An 18,219-nucleotide genomic window follows, 5' to 3' on the forward strand; every position below is an offset into this window, starting at 1 on the left:
TGGGAAAAAAAAAAAAAAAAAAAAATGTGAAAGCATTTTCATTTGTTCGAGAAATCTGATCGAATTTCTGGTTTTTATTTGATAAAAGAAAACTGAATGGCATATGGTAGTTTGACAATTACTTGATATACAGACCCAAGCAATTTTTTTGCAATAATTTTTTTTCATAATTAGGGGGAAAATTGAACATGTGTGTGGTACGTTGGTCAGATTTTTGAAATGTTACAGTCAGAAAAATTGATTGCAATTCTTGAATTGAAAATATATTTCAAAAATTGTATGGTGTGTGGCCACCTTTAAAACAGACCTGAACTTAGAAATTCCTCTCTGCAAATTCCTTCTCTTTTTTTTTTTTTTTTTTTATATTTCTTCAAACTCAGCCGATATGTGACCCAGATATGACCATGTGACAGCTGTGAAGTCATCATACGTGGGTCTCAGGTTTGCATCATAGTTTGATTTTCTCTCCTCTCCTCCCCCCTTCCCTCATTCCATCATCACTACAATATATCATAAATATTTATGTAGCTAAACATTTCACCAGTGACTCAGATCAAACTAATTATAGTAAAAAAAGAGAAAAGAAAAAGGGGAAAAAAAAACAAAACAAAAAAACACCCGACTGAGCTATCCAGGCTAATATCCCTTTCCGACTACCCACTTGTTTATGAGCGTGCCCTCCATGCAAGAGCCTCCAGGGCCAGACCAAGCCCAGTGGGAGGGACAGGCCGCAAGCACAAATTCCTTATCTAAAAGATAAGCAACAGCATGATAACCTTTAAAGAAAAACATTTCTTGGTTACAGCTGATACAAATCCTACAATAAATCTGTAGCGTGTCTACTTCCTGCTTTCATGGAAGCAGACATAGGGTTAGCATACTGTGTTTACAAATTAGCTGCTCTGCAGATGCAGCCAGCTGAAACAGATGAGAGATCAAATTACAACTTGTGATTAGTCACAGATGAGGGGGAATTAGACAGGCTAAACTCTCTAAATAAATTGATACAGGGTGCATTTTCCTTCTGTCTTGGTCATGAGTATAAGGTGACCACTTTAAGGAGACCCAACACAATATTTTATATTTCCTTTCAATTTGAACACACACACACACACACACACATTCAGTTTTTCCCAAATTATGGGGAAAAAAAAAAAAAAAAAAAAAAAAAAAAAAAAGAGACTGAAAACATTGCTGGGGCTCTGAATCAAGAAACGGAATCTACGGTATACTCAATTTATCCCAAAATTGCCCCAAAAAAATAAAAATTACTTACTCCTAGTCCAAAAAAAAAGAAAAAAAAAAAAAAGAAAGGGAAATCCAGATTTATTGAACACAAAAAAACAAAAACACATTTACGATTAAATTGCAGTAAAATTTGATTATTTTATTGTATTGTCAGTGGCCACCTTTATGTCTGATGTCAGGATAGTTTTATGTAAACTACTGCTCAGAGATGTGTACAAAGTGTCGGAGTTAGTCGGGACCAACGCTGAGATTTTATGCGGCAACAGTGCCCCCCCCCCCCAGCAGCAGCCATTTTCCTATATTGGATAAAGGCTTCAATTCATCAAAGGCTGTTCGATAACAAAGTCCCAGTCCTTAAAATACCGCATTCGGTATTTTACACTTCACTGTGCTAATTCATCAATATTTTCACATGTGTGGTAGAGGTTCGTTAAGTTACCGAAGTACTACAGCTTCAGTTCATCAAAGGCTGTTCCATAACAGCAGAGTGGTGCAGAGCAGCTTGGAATGTCTCTGTGTTGTTACAAGCTGATAACAATAGGAGGCATCCAGACATTCCTTTTACATGTAAACGTGTTATATTTACTGTTACTTATACTGCCTCTGCTGCTCTGAATCTGTCCATCAGTGTTTAACATTTTACTTATTTGCCACAACGTAGATAAACTTCCTGGAGACATTACAAATGCCATGCTTGGTGATTTCACCACTTGCATCTTTCCTTTTTTAAACAGGGACTCAAAGGGTTACACCACCGAAGGGTATCTGGGGATATCTTTTGTCCTCTCTGCTCACTGCCTGGGGGGTCTGGAAGCTTGTGTGGAGAAGCCGGTGTGACCTATCAGCACCTATTAGCGGCACTTGCAGGAGAACAGGGGCTGTTTCTATTGGCTGCCTGGTCCTGCTAATCATGAAAACATTCACACAGAAGGCTTTCCAAGCCTGTAATGACAGGGGAGTGCTGGAGATAATCACCGAATGTGTTAGAGAATGTGGTAACCTTGATGAATTAACATTTACTGACATGTGTTGAGCACATGTCGGTAATTTATCTCATTGCTCTGTCATTTCAGCTTCTCATTCGGTAACAGCTTTGATGAATTAACATTTTCGAAAGTGCTCTGTTAAGTCAGCTGTTTTCAGCATTACCGAATGCAGTAATGCTTGATGAATTGAAGCCCGTGTCCGACATTGAACCTATGCTGGAAAAAGCCAACGTCAGACACAGTCCCACACAGGGTTGGAAAGTGTTAACAGCACAAACTTTTAGTGGTAGAAGATCAGCCAGCCAATAAACATTTACCAACGAAATTAAAAAGCCTCCATTTCTATTGGGCTTTGGCTTCAATTCATCAAGCATTACCGCATTCGGTAATGCTGAAAACAGCTGACTTAACGGAGCACTTTCGAAAATGTTAATTCATCAAAGCTGTTACCGAATGAGAAGCTGAAATGACAGAGCAATGAGATAAATTACTGACATGTGCTCAACACATGTCAGCAAATGTCAGTAAATGTTAATTCATCAAGGTTACCACATTCGCTAACACATTCGGTGATTATCTCCAGCACTCCCCTGTCATTACAGGCTTCGAAAGCCTTCTGTGTGAATGTTTTCATGATTAGCAGGAGCAGGCAGCCAATAGAAACAGCCCCTGTTCTCCTGCAAGTGCCTCTGATAGGTGCTGATAGGTCACACAGGCTTCTCCACACAAGCTTCCAGATCCCCCAGGCAGTGAGCAGAGAAAACGGGACAAAAGATATCCCCAGATACCCTTCGGTGGTGTAACCCTTTGAGTCCCTGTTTAAATATGCAAAGATGCAAGTGGTGAAATCACCAAGCATGGCATTTGTAATGTCTCCAGGAAGTTTATCTACGTTGTGGCAAATAAGTAAAATGTTAAGAAACACTGATGGACAGATTCAGAGCAGCAGAGGCAGTATAAGTAACAGTAAATATAACACGTTTACATGTAAAGGGATGTCTGGATGCCTTCTATTGTTATCAGCTTGTAACAACACAGGGACATTCCAAGCTGCTCCGCACCACTCTGCTGTTATGGAACAGCCTTTGATGAACTGAAGCCGTAGTACTTCGGTAACTTAACGAACCTCTACCACACATGTGAAAATATTGATGAATTAGCACAGTGAAGTGTAAAATACCGAATGCGGTATTTTAAGGACTGGGATTTTGTTATCGAACACCCTTTGATGAATTGAAGCCAAATGTCTTTCTAGTCTGTTTTCTGATTCAATCTATGAGATTTAAATTGATGCATAAACTTGAAACATCTGTATCTGTTCAAATCTGTTGAAGCTCATGAAAAAAATAAAGCCACTACAAGACTGAAGTAGGAGGTTTTTTGTGCTTTTTACCAGGCAAGAACAGTTTTGTGAAAAGCAAAACCGAACCCATCCTCCCAGCACTTTCTCCGAGGAAATTCTAGCAGTGAAGGAGGAATTGGCGGGAAGATAAAGCGCAGTGGCAAGAAGCTGTGATACAGGTACCAGTCCCTTCCTCACACACATATATACACACACACACACACACACACACACGCACGCACGCACGCACACACACACACGGGCCTGAGACTGAGTGCTCATTCATCCCTATTTTTTTTTACCAGCGGAAATACAACTGTAATAACTTGGGGAATACTTGAAATTAATTCTCCAGAGAGCTCTGTTCTTATTTAAGATACATGACAAGGACTAATCCCTTTTCCTGACTGAGGTCCAATAATAATAATAATAATAATAATAATAATAATAATAATAAATACACAAAAGATAGGATACCTTTAGTAATATCATTCAAAATCAATGCGACATAAACAAAACAAGAGGTTTCCCTATTGCTCAAACTATATAAATACGCAGATTTATTTGTCCATTTTAAACCACAAGGCCTCTCTGCTGGCAGTTATTCAGACTACCAGTAATGCAAAACACAAGAGACACAACACAAAGGCATCAAAGCTACAGGAAAACCCAAGCTGAGGAGATTGGGTATTCTCAATAGCAGTTTCCATAACAAGGAAAGTATTGACATACCATGTTTTAAAGAGGTACTGTAACGACAAATAATAGAATGTAGTAAATTATTTTGGATACCCACTTTTTACATTAAATGATCTTGGTTTCATCATCTTTACACTTCTTATATCTATATATTGCTGTAAATTGGTATGAAACTCTGCTCTACTAGTGATACTAAGGGTGCATACACACATCCAATTTTCATTGGCCAATTAAAGACCAATTTCACCACTTCCATGTAGTATGAGAGCAGATATAGACAACCTGTTCATAGTATTCAAAATATGTTTGCCTTCATACTACCTGGAAGTGGTAAAATTGTCCAGTGATAAACCAATCAAAAATTGAATGTGTGTATGCATCCTCAGGCTAGGCTGTTTAGTTATACGGTATTCTCTCATCTAGCCCCCCCCCCACCCCCCACGAGCATTCTAGGAGATCAGGTATTATTTGTACTGGCTTCGGAACACAGTATAAAAACATTCAGTAGGAGGTCACCTGAAAGATGTCGCCACCTGTGATAAATTTCAGAATGTACCATACATTTGGGTGAGGAAGTATTTTTCAATGGGCAATTACTGTCTAAATAATTTTTAAATTATATTCATTGCATTATTTTCACTACAGTTCCTCTAAAGACATACTTCAGACAAATGATGATTTGGTAACGTGTCTGGTCTGCTACCAGGAGACAGTAAGAATGTCACGTCTGCAACACATTGCAAAGATAACGTGAGATAGATATATATATATATATATATATATATATATATATATATATATATATATATATATATATATATATATATATATATATATATATATATATATATATATATATATATATATATATATATATATATATATATATATATATATATATATATATATATATCTCTATCAGCAGCCAAGGACCTGACCTTCCATTAGTATAGATACACATATATAACCAGCTGCCACTGCCTGTAAATGACAATACAAAGGATGTATTACTGATGCTTATCCCTGTGTATCACAAGTCATGTGAGCTGGAGAACTGACATTAAAACAGAACAAGAATAAAATAAACAAAAAGTTCCAGCGGTTAAACAAATAAATCAGAAGGTTCTGCTGAATTGCATTACAGCCCAGAACAGAAGCTGTACCCCCTACACTACAGCACAGATGCTGTACCCCCTACACTACAGCACAGATGCTGTACCCCCTACACTACAGCACAGATGCTGTACCCCCTACACTACAGCACAGATGCTGTACCCCCTACACTACAGCACAGATGCTGTACCCCCTACACTACAGCACAGATGCTGTACCCCCTACACTACAGCACAGATGCTGTACCCCCTACACTACAGCACAGAGGCTGTACCCCCTGCACTACAGCACAGAACAGAGGCTGTACCCCCTACACTACAGCCCAAAACAGAAGCTGTACCCCCTACACTACAGCACAGATGCTATACCCCCTATACTACAGCACAGAACAGAGGCTGTACCCCCTACACTACAGCACAGAGGCTGTACCCCCTACACTACAGCACAGAACAGAGGCTGTACCCCCTACACTACAGCACAGAACAGAGGCTGTACCCCCTACACTACAGCACAGAGGCTGTACCCCCTACACTACAGCACAGAGGCTGTACCCCCTACACTACAGCACAGAGGCTGTACCCCCTACACTACAGCACAGAGGCTGTACCCCCTACACTACAGCACAGAGGCTGTACCCCCTACACTACAGCACAGAGGCTGTACCCCCTACACTACAGCACAGAGGCTGTACCCCCTACACTACAGCACAGAGGCTGTACCCCCTTACACTACAGCACAGAACAGAGGCTGTACCCCCTACACTACAGCACAGAGGCTGTACCCCCTACACTACAGCACAGAGGCTGTGCCCCCCACACTACAGCACAGAGGCTGTACCCCCTACACTACAGCACAGAGGCTGTACCCCCTACACTACAGCACAGAGGCTGTACCCCCTACACTACAGCACAGAGGCTGTACCCCCTACACTACAGCACAGAGGCTGTACCCCCTACACTACAGCACAGAGGCTGTACCCCCTACACTACAGCACAGAACAGAGGCTGTACCCCCTACACTACAGCACAGAACAGAAGCTGTACCCCCTACACTACAGCACAGAACAGAAGCTGTACCCCCTACACTACAGCACAGAACAGAGGCTGTACCCCCTACACTACAGCACAGAACAGAGGCTGTACCCCCTACACTACAGCACAGAACAGAAGCTGTACCCCCTACACTACAGCACAGAACAGAAGCTGTACCCCCTACACTACAGCACAGAACAGAGGCTGTACCCCCTACACTACAGCACAGAACAGAGGCTGTACCCCCTACACTACAGCACAGAACAGAGGCTGTACCCCCTACACTACAGCACAGAACAGAGGCTGTACCCCCTACACTACAGCACAGAACAGAGGCTGTACCCCGTACACTACAGCACAGAACAGAGGCTGTACCCCGTACACTACAGCACAGAACAGAGGCTGTACCCCCTACACTACAGCACAGAACAGAAGCTGTACCCCCTACACTACAGCACAGAACAGAAGCTGTACCCCCTACACTACAGCACAGAACAGAGGCTGTACCCCCTACACTACAGCACAGAACAGAGGCTGTACCCCCTACACTACAGCACAGAACAGAGGCTGTACCCCCTACACTACAGCACAGAACAGAGGCTGTACCCCCCTACCTCCTATATCTGGCATACGGTACTCCTGGTTCTGAGTGGCTCATTTTCGAGTACATGAATTCTGATAAACACAAGTAAGATTTTAAGTTTAACAAAAACAAAAAAACGTGGGCGATTTCATGATTTTGTAAAAACTGATGTCCACAGTACACAGATCCTATTTTGATTGGCCAATTGTATCACTTCAATGCAATATGAGGTCCAATAGATTTGGAATACTATAAACATATTGTGCAGGTAAGCTGTGTGATTGACTCACAGTGATCACAAGGTCAGGAGCCAATGAAATCCCAATTTTGACATTCTTCACTTGGGGTGTACTCAGTTATGTTGCCAGTGGTGTAGACATTACTGGTTGTGTGCTGAGTTATTTTGACAAGGAATACCCAGACAGCTCATGGTGACCCAGAACAGTAATTCTGATAGGACAGCAAAATACAGACTGCACACTGACTACTTTACATTGTATCAAAGTGTTCTATCTTCAGCACTGGCGAACTCAGGGGGCTATTCCGGGTGTCTGGAACCTCCCCCCTGCACTGAGCTGTGTATTCAGCCAGGGAAGCCAGCATAATATAAACAGCCTCATTCTCCCTCCCTTCTTACTTCTGGTGCCTCCCTCCAGCTAATAGAATGAGAGAGGCAGCCCAGCTTCCCTCACAAGAAGATGCAGCCTGCAGTGAGAGAATGTTGATTATGGAGTCCTGGACTCTCCACAGCACAGAAGTGTCAGACATGATGAAATTAGAGTGCAGGCAAGCTGGTAAATATGCACAGCATGATGCAGAGCTTGCCTGGACTCAGGGTCTGTGGGCAAACATCTGTCTGGTCTCTCCCCATTGTTATAATGACTGCATGTGTGGGTAAGGTGTGGATAACAAGCTGAAAAGTTTTTGACAGTCCCTACACTCCAGGAGGGCTTCTTTCTGACTTGTGTGAGAGACTGACAGGGACAGGAGTCAGATTACAGGCAAGTAGCCTGTGTGATGTGGGACTTCAATACAGATAAGTTCTCTGCTCCATCTCAGGCTATTCTCAATTTCTCCACTCCTCTCTCTGGGCTAGTGCAACGCCAAAATGACAATAGCAATCGCTAGCAATTTGTGAGTGTGATTTTGTGAAGTGATTTTCAGAGCGATTTTTGAATGAATTGCTCAAAAACATGCTACATGCAGTATACCTGCGATTTTGAAAAAATCACAACGCTGCTGTGGGAACACCCACATAGGGTAACATTAGCCAAGCGCTTTTCAAATCACTGTTGATTTGAAAAACGCTCAGAAGCACTCTTGGTGTGCACCAGCCTCCTTCATTCACCTTTGTTTCCCTCTTCCCCTAGAGCTGACTGTGTGTTCTTGTCATACAGGAAAGCTAAATAAAAGTGCAATCCTGGTGAGGCAAAATATTATTATTTAGTATTTATGTAGCGCCGACATCTTCCGCAGATGCATATATCCCTGCATCATATGGGTATCGCTTGCGCTATGTGAAACTATGTAGCATATTCCACTGAATTGTCCAAACTAAGTCTATCTCCCGTTCCTCTCTTGGGGAGTTGTTCCAGCGCTGTACCCCGTTCACATTTGCTGCTACCAGAAGCCCTCAGAAACACTAGTGTCCTTGAGTACTTCCAAAGATAGGCAGCTCCGTAATACGCCAGCGCACTTTTGTGCATGGGCAGTATGGAGCCACCTGTATTCGGAAGCACTCGGGACATACGTGCTTCTGGACCTTTCAGGAACCCCCCCCTTAAAAATCCTGCGTTTGCCCCTGTTCAGTGTTGTTCCATTAAAATATAAAATATTTAGAAAAATGTGACAGGTGTACTCACTTTTGTGAGATACTGTATATGTTCATCCTTTCAGCACCGTCCCCTTCATTTTCTCTAGACTCTAACCCTGTCCCATGCACTATGCCTATCTCACACAGAAAAAGCGGGAAAGAGTTTGAGTGGCTTGCCGGTCTTGTCGGTGGACAAGCGGCTTTGGCTTACTGTGCAAGCACCGCCATACACGTGCATGTGCAGTACGACCGCGCTCATGCATGAAGAGAAGCACAGCCACGATAACAGATCCAACCAGCTCTTGTTGGATATGTTCTAAGGGTCTACACTCGGCAACAATGGGGGCAAAAAGTTAGATATTTACATCCTGCGCTGTGACCCTCCAAACAGTCTTTGAAATTGGTGTTGAAGATTTTTGCGGCTGTGCTACCCTCTGTGTACAAGTGCAGGGACAGCCTGCTCAGTATCACAGGGCCTCCTCCCCACATTTTTTTTTCTCCGTAAATAGTGTCTACTGCACTGCTGTGAACCCACTGGCACCTACGCAGTGCTGCAGCACATGTATACACAGGGTAGCGTGACTGCAAAGATAAATAGGGTCCCGGACGGCAGCCGAAGGGTCGTGGATGATTGGAAAAGTATGACATTTCTTTTCTGTTTTAAAGGGTCACTATGGCGAACAATTTTAAAATGTGAAATATGTGCAAACAAATAAGAAGTACATTTCTTCCAGAGTAAATTGAGCCATAAATTCCTTTTCTCCTATGTTGCTGTCACTTACAGTAAGTAGCAGAAATCTGACAGAAGCAACAGGTTTTGGACTAGTCCATCTCTTCATGGGGGATTCTCAGGGATTTATTCATTTTCAAAAGCACTTAGTGAATGGCAGTTGCTCTGTCCAACTGTCAAAAAACAGTGTAGCGAGCAGGGAAGATGGCCAGCATCATTGTTTAAATCCTTTTTAGGGAATATCTTTATAAAGAATAAAAGCCTTGCTGAGAATCCCCTATGGGGAGATGGACTAGTCCAAAACCTGTCACTTCTGTCAGATTTCTGCTACCTACTGTAAGTGGCAGCAACATAGGAGAAAAGTAATTTATGGCTCATTTTACTCTGAAAAAAACGTACTTCCTATTTGTCTGTTTGCATATATTTTAAATTTTTCGCCATAGTGCCCCTTTAAGTTAGAGGTGTACCTTAAAGCTCTGTTCAGACGTGTTTTGCTGTCCGATGTCGGAAATGTTTTGTTGGACTATCTGCCAGCAGCTAGTGACAATTCATGTATGCTGTTCTATGAAAAGGGGACGGGAGGAGAATCACGAGGCTTTCTTCAATTCACATGAAAACACAATAGGCAGGAAAATTCGATTTTGGCCAATTGTCTTTCATGTGTCCTATCCTGGCCATCCTACAGAGGCTTCCCATGACATCCTCCAGACCACTGTTGCCGTTGGGTGGGTCCCCGAAACAAGAGCTTGTTGGAATTCTGAACGCAACCATGCTCCTCTACACCTGCTCAGTAAGCTGGAGACGCCTGTTGAAGAGATATATGTAAGGAAAAAAAAAAAAAAAAAAAACACCTGGAAGGTACTCACCTCTGGAGGGGAAAGCCTCTGGATCCTAAGGAGGGTTCCCCTGTCCTCCTCCTCTGTCCCAGCGCGGTCAGCCTCTGAAAATCCACCAGGGCTCTAAGACCATAACAATCCTATGTGAGCCTTGCACAGTAGTGGCTTTCGCTAGGGCTCAGGCGGAAATAACCGAGCCGGATCCGATGGAGCACCGCTATTTCCACCCAAGCTCGAACTAAAGCCACTACTGAGCCTGCGTGAGGCTCACACGGGATTGTTATGATCCTGAAGCCCCAGCAGATTTTTGGCAGCTGACAGCGCTGGAATGGAGGGACGGAGGACGACGGGACAAGCCTCATTAGGATTCAGAGGCTTCCCCCTCCCGAGGCAAGCACCCCATGGGGCACTTTTTCCCTGCAGATTCTCTTTAACAAACAGCCTACTGCACAGGCATGGCAGTACTAATACATGAAGAGGAGCGTGCAGGGACGTAGCAATCGCCATAGCAACCATAGCGGTTGCTATGGGGCCCGTCCAAGCCCTACGTCACAGGGGACCCACAGCAGGATGCCCCCCCTAGGACCTGGAGGGGTTACAGCATGAGGGTAGAGCTTGGTGGCGCGTCGGTGGGGAGGGGGGACGGGCCAGCCCCTCCCTCACCACGGGCTCTCACCTCTGCGCTCCCCTCCAGCATTAAATAGTGTGGTCATGCAGGCGGCAGGCAGCGGCAGATACATACCTTCCGTGCGCTCCAGGGCGGACATTTCTCCCTCTAGTGTCTGACGCTACTTCCTGTTTATACAGGAAGTCGCGTCAGAAGCTAGAGAGAGGAGCATCCGTGGAGCGCGCGAAAGGTATGTATCTGCCGCTGCCCGCCGCCTGCATACACAGTATTTAATGCTGGAGGGGAGCGAAAAGGGGAGAGGCCGAGGTGAGGGGGGGGGGGGACCGTAGGGGTCCCTGTCACTCACTACCGAACCTGGGGGTCCCTGTCACTCACTACCGAACCTGGGGGTCCCTGTCACTGCCTAACCTGGGGGTCCCTGTCACTCACTACCTAACCTGGGGGTCCCTGTCCCTCACTACCTAACCTAGGGGTCCCTGTCCCTCACTACCTAACCTGGGGGTCCCTGTCCCTCACTACCTAACCTGAGGTCCCTGTCCCTCACTACCTAACCTGAGGTCCCTGTCCCTCACTACCTAACCTGAGGTCCCTGTCCCTCACTACCTAAACTGGGGGTTCCTGTCACTCACTACCTAAACTGGGGGTCCCTGTCACTACATACACTGGGGGGTCCCTGTCACTACCTGAACTGGGGGGTCCCTGTCACTACCTGAACTGGCCAAAAAGGCCACAGCATCACCACCAGTCAGGCCAGCATTTACTTCAACCAGCCAAGCACAGCCCAGCATCACCGCCACCCAGCCCGGCCACAGCATCACCGCCAGCTAGGCTAGCCCAGCATCACCGCCAGCCCGGCCACAGCATCACCGCCAGCCAGCCCGGCCACAGCATCACCGCCAGCCAGCCCGGCCACAGCATCACCGCCAGCCAGCCCGGCCACAGCATCACCGCCAGCCAGCCCGGCCACAGCATCACCGCCAGCCAGCCCGGCCACAGCATCACCGCCAGCCAGCCCGGCCACAGCATCACCGCCAGCCAGCCCGGCCACAGCATCACCGCCAGCCAGTCCGGCCACAGCATCACCGCCAGCCAGTCCGGCCACAGCATCACCGCCAGCCAGTCCGGCCACAGCATCACCCCCAGCCAGTCCGGCCACAGCATCACCCCCAGCCAACCCAGCCACAGCATCACCGCCAACCAGGCCACAGCATCACTGCCAGGCTTTTCAGTCCACACATCATTTCCAATCCAGTCAAAAACAGTATTGTCAGGCACAGCAGCCAGTACAGTATTCAGAAGCAAGGTGAGAGGTGTCTACCATATTAAGGGGGCATTCTGCCCGTTTATGTGAAATGCTGTCTATTTATGTGCCTCATGACTGTTGAATTTGTCTTGTTGGGGGCCTCATGATTGCTGAATTTGTCTTGTTTGGGCCTCACAATTGCTGAATTTGTCATGTTGGGGGCCTCAGGATTGCTGAATTTGTCTTGTTTGGGCCTCACAATTGCTGAATTTGTCATGTTGGGGGCCTCAGGATTGCTGAATTTGTCTTGATAGGGGCCTCATGATTGCTGAATTTGTCTTGTTGGGGGGGGGGGGGGGGGGGGGGGGAGGTCACATGATTGCTAACTGCAAGACTATGGGAAAAGCTGAATCATCATCATATGAGACAATAGCATTAAACCTACTTTTTAGCTTTTTAAAACAGAAAATTAAACTGGGAGGTTATAAAAAAAATGAATATATTTTTCAGGAGTCGGATGGATTAAATAGTTTATCTTCACAGTTTATTTTCAACTTGGATTTTCCATAATGTTCATGTATGAGTTAAAACGTTTGTACAGTATTTAGCTTAAATTGCTGCTACCACAAAGGGGCCCAGTGATTTCTAGTTACACCCCTGACTATTACCTAAACTGGGGACACCTATAGACCTGGCTACTATACTGTACTTAGAGGGGTGTGGGAATGTTGGGGTGGAGTGGAGGGTCCTGGAGGAATGTTTGGGTGGGAGGTCCGAGGTCCGTGGGGTTGGAAGGTCGCAAGGGGGGGGGGGGCATACAATTTTTTTTGCTATGGGGCCCAGTCATTTCTAGCTACGCCCCTGGAAGCATGGTCTCAATCTTCAGGAGGGTCCAGGGCAGTCGCGGTGGTCCAGAGGATGGTGGGAAGCTTCTGCAGAATCCAACGGTTTCTCTCGTCTTAGATAAGTATCTGTAGTTTGACTCCAGTTTCGTTTCTGGTTCACTTTAAACTGACAGCTCTTTTGATGAAAGGGACAGATGTGAATGGTTTTATAAACGTCAATGTCTCTCATTGTCTGTATCATTATGTACCCCTTGTTGTTTTCCTACTTTGTACAGCGCCACAGAATATATTGGCACTATATAAATCAATAATAATAAATAAACTCTGTACAATACTACATCATATTTTTAGCAAAGGAAATCAATATGAATAGAAAGTTATGTCTTACATTTATGTATAACTCTATTACCCACATAATGCTTTAGATTGTAAGCTTGCAGGCTCTCCCTTTTGTGAAATTTGGGATGCATTTTGATCACCATGTTGCATTTGTCACTATTATTACTATGTCTAACAACTCTGTATTATGTACCAAAGTCTACATTTAATGTATACCATTCTGTAATATTATGGACCCCATGTTTGATTCTTACACTGTACAGCGCCATGGAATATGTTGGAGCTTTATAAAACAATAATAACCATTCTCTTTAGCCATGAATACTTTAACTCATGAATCCAGTAAAGACTGTGCTTACCTGATGGCAGAGGATAGTTTGCTGGATAAGGCGGGCATAGCCATCTAGTCGTACCCCTGAGTTGCTCCTGCTTCTCATGTTGGCTGACAGGCAGCTCTGAATAGGGTCAGCAGCAAAGATAGGCCTGGTGTCCTCTGCCTCTCAATGACCTCTTCTCCCCATTCATTCAGCACTCAGTGACAGAGGGAGGCAGCTGGTGACCTTGTTCCAAAATAAACAGAGCTGTCAAAAGGGGCCTGGATCACTATCAGTGGAGCCCTGCCTGCCTGGTAAGCACGCTACATGGCTGCTTGCACGCACACACAGGATATTCTTGGAAAGTAGACTACTCCTACTACGTGAGCATCATGCAAGCATAGATGCCATGACATTTTATAACAGATCATTGCCCCACTCTCATCACTACATCTAGATCTTATAATCATCAATCATTATGATAGAGCAGGTCCTCCTGCTGCCACACACACACACAACCCAGGTTTGTTTACATGTGACCCAACCACAGATACAGAGTTATATGATTTGCAGAGCATACATGCCTTACCCAGCAACAGCATGTTCTCTAGCACAGCTCCAGTACAGAGTTCAGCTGTCATGCCTCATCTCACGGCTGTGATCAGAGGAAGGATGTCACCACGTTGCAGATCACTGAGGGGGATATAACACCCACATGCAGAGAGGAGTCCCTCTTCCGTGTATTGCACCAGCTCTCGTTATGGCCGCTCTTCCTCCTGACAGGTCTGCTCTCAGCATTGTGTGGAGCCGGGGCTATGCCACCATTGGCCAGCAGAGGGCGGGCGTACAGTAAAGACTAGAGCTTTCAGGTCCTGGAAGGGAAATAAAGCCATGATGGGTGACAGAACTATTCCGGAAATTGAATTAGTAATGTGTGTGTGCTGGGCGCCTGAGGCGGATTCCATAGCGTGTAGTAATACGGGTCATAGATCGCCAATACAGTGCGGGTTACAGCCATTATGCAAGTGTTTGCCAACCCCCCAACTTACAAACAGGTTCTGTTCTTGGAAGTTGTCTGCAAGTCGAATTTGTTTGGAAGTTGAATCATGTCTGTTGTGCATACTGGAATGTGTGGATGATTGATTTGTTTACAAACAACTCTGGATTTTAATCACTTCACAACTGAGGGGTTTTACCCCTTGAGCACCAGAGCAATTTTCACCTTTCAGCGCTCCTTCCATTCATTTGTCTATAACTTTATCATTACTTATCACAATGAAATGAACTATATCTTGTTTTTTTCGCTACCAATTAGGCTTTCTTTAGGTGGGACGTTATACCAAGCATTATTTTATTATAAATGTGTTTTAATGGGGAAATAGGAAAAAATGTGAGGGGAAAAAATTATTGTTTTTCAGTTTTCGGCCATTATAGTTTTTAAATAATGCATGCTACTGTAATTAACATCCATGAAATGTATTTGCCCACTTGTCCCGGTTATTACACCGTTTAAATTATGTCATTATCACAATGTTTGGCGCCAATATTTTATTTGGAAATAAAGGTGCATTTTTTCAGTTTTGCGTCCATCCTAATTACAAGACCATAGTTTATAAAGTAACGGTGTTATACCATCTTGACATAAATATTTAAAGAGTTCAGTCCCTAAGGTAACTATGTATTTTTTTATTGTAATTTTTTTTTTCTTTTTATTACAAAAAAAATTGGGGAGTGTGGGAGGTAATGAGTTCATTTATAATGTAAAACTATGTATTTGTATATGAAAAATGTTTTTGGGTGTAGTTTTACTATTTGGCCACAAAATGGCCACAGTAAATTTTTGTGCATGCGTCCTGTAAGCGTAGGAAGTACGCTTACAGGAAGTTTTATGAGGCTAGAAAACGTTATTTTTTTCACAATGATCGCGCTGCTTCTCATATAAGCAGCGGATCATTGCTGGGGGGCTTAGATCAACGAACGGGAACGTTTTTTCCCGATCATTGATCTCCAGGCGAGCGGGCGGCGGCATGCACGAGCGCGGGAGTGCCCGAGCGAGCGGGAGCGCGGTCAGCAGCGGGAGCGGCGGGGGTGCATGTATCTACGCTCCTGGTGGGGAAAGGATGTTAAAAGGAGCGTAGATACACGTACCGTGGTGGTAAAGTGGTTAATTTTCAGTATGAACAATGTTTTTGCATACCTCCCAACTTTTTGAGATGAGAAAGAGGGACACTTAAGCCACACCCCTGATCATGACCGTCACACCCCTATTCGCGCATACCATAAAGATTTCATAAGAAAAATGTTGTTTTATAATGTAAACAACACCGATCCTTTCTATCTTGGTCCATTTTCCTTCATATGTACATTTTAAAATTAGTAATGTATCAATTTAAAGGATAGGAATAAAGTTTAGAGTCAATCAAACACATTTTTTAGTAACTTAGGGCTGGTGCACACCGAGCGGCTTTTTCAGCGTTTCTGCAGCCGCTTGCGGCTGCGGATGCGCTTGGTCAATGTATCTCAATGGGGTGGTTCACACCAGAGCGGGAGGCGTTTTGCAGAAACGCATACTCCCGGGGTGAGGCATTTTTTGAATTGTGGATGCGTTTCTGCCTCAATGTTAAGTATAGGAAAAACGCAAACAACTCTGAAAAACGGCAGTTCAGAGCAGTTTTGCAGGCGTTTTTGTTACAGAAGCTGTTCAGTAACAGCTTTACTGTAACAATATCTGAAATCTACTACACCAAAAACGCTTCACAAAACCGCAAAATGCTAGCTGAAACGCTACAGAAAAATAACAAAAAGCGTTTCAAAATCTGCTAGCATTTTGCGGATCTGCTAGCGTTTTTTGGTGTGCACCAGGCCATACAGTATATTTACCTAGAAAGAGGGACAACGTCCTGAAAGAGGGACAAATGAGGAGGAAAGAGGGACAGAGGTATAGGGCTCCCAAAGAAGGACTGTCCCTCCAAAAGAGGGACAGTTGGGAGCTATGTTTTTGGATAGTTTTCAATGTGCTGTAATATACTTACAACCAGGGCTGTGGAGTCGGAGTCGTGGAGTCGGGCAATTTTGGGTGCCTGGAGTCGGAGTCGGGAAAAAATGCACCGACTCCGACTCCTAATGAATTTGTAACTGTAATTAAAATAGAAAATATGATAAAATGTTCTATTTCTCAGATAATGGTCATTAAAAATAATGTATATATACAGTATATATACAGTAATAGCTGTGCTTAGTCCACAAAAATGAAATAAACCAATCAAAATTAGTTACTTGTGCTGCTTCAATAAAGCAGTCCCCGTATTTTTAAGGTCAGATTGTGACTGTATATATGATGTGTACACAGGAATCTCTTATATATACTAAATAACATCTATGCTGTAAGAATAAAGCCTGATGTGTAGCTATGTCACTAATAGAGATGGTCAACGAGATGAAAATAATTCTGCATTGATGCTGATTTATGCAAATGTATGCACTCCCTTTGCTGATGAAATATAATAATTTGATATGTTATTAAAATTTGGTTTGGTGATTACAAATTAAAGGGTAACTGAGACGGATGAAAAGTAAAGTTTTATACATACCTGGGGCTTCCTCCAGCCCCCTTCAGGCTAATCAGTCCCTCGCTGTCCTCCACCACCTGGATCTTCTGCTATGAGTCCTGGTAATTCAGCCAGTCAGCGCTGTCCGGCCGCATGCCGCTCCCACAGCCAGGAACATTCTGCACCTGCGCAATAGTGCTGCACAGGTGTAGTATGCTCCTGGCGGCGGAGTGTGTGCATGCGCACTACGCTTGACTGGCTCAAGTACCTGGACTCATAGCAGAAGATCCAGGTGGTGGAGGAGGACAACGAGGGACTGATTATCCTGAAGGCGGCTGGAGGAAGCCCCAGGTATGTATAAAACTTTAATTTCATCTGTCTCAGGTTTACTTTGTTACACAGTAGTACTATACTCTACATATGCACTCCCCACAGAGCTGCAGGGAATCCACTGAGAATGCTGTGCACATTGAACACAGAGGTGTTGTCTGTTTACAATCTCCTCACATTCTTACATGCACCCACACTTGATAGATGTTCTTTGTTCCGGTTGTACCTTTTACAAGTACTCTTACCAAGGACTAGTTTTAGTCTAAAGGGAATAAATATAGTAGTCTACATATCCTTCTCACTTCAGTTGTCTTGTAAAATTCCTAAGCGTTGGCAGTTAAGAGACGAATTTCATGTTACATACTTTTAATCAACAAAATTGTAATATGCAAATTAGAGGAGTCGGAGTCGTGGAGTCGGAGTCGGTGGAATCCTAAACTGAGGAGTCGGAGTCGGTGGATTTTTGGACCGACTCCACAGCCCTGCTTACAACAGTTTCTTCACTACTAGTAACCTTAGCCCTTTTAAAAACGGGCTCTAGGTCTGTCATTGCCGCCACATGCCAACGCGCGCACACTCGGCCGGCCCCCT

General features: G+C 44.3%; 1 protein-coding gene across 3 annotated transcripts in view; it reads right to left on the reverse strand.

Moving 5' to 3' along the window:
- The window catches only part of PHKA2 (phosphorylase kinase regulatory subunit alpha 2), a 175,585-nt gene extending 161,027 nt beyond the window's left edge, over positions 1-14,558 (reverse strand). For all 3 annotated transcript variants that reach the window (XM_068269976.1, XM_068269978.1, XM_068269977.1), the window contains exons 1-2: positions 14,340-14,558; positions 13,796-13,996 (exon numbers count right to left, since the gene is read on the reverse strand). In XM_068269976.1, coding sequence (XP_068126077.1) covers positions 13,796-13,873 — 78 coding nt within the window. In that variant the 5' untranslated portion in view covers positions 13,874-13,996; positions 14,340-14,558. The remainder of the gene's footprint in view (positions 1-13,795; positions 13,997-14,339) is intronic.
- Between the last annotated feature and the right edge of the window lie 3,661 nt (positions 14,559-18,219).

The sequence above is a fragment of the Hyperolius riggenbachi genome, chromosome 2 (assembly GCF_040937935.1).
Source record: "Hyperolius riggenbachi isolate aHypRig1 chromosome 2, aHypRig1.pri, whole genome shotgun sequence".
Taxonomy (NCBI): domain Eukaryota; kingdom Metazoa; phylum Chordata; class Amphibia; order Anura; family Hyperoliidae; genus Hyperolius; species Hyperolius riggenbachi.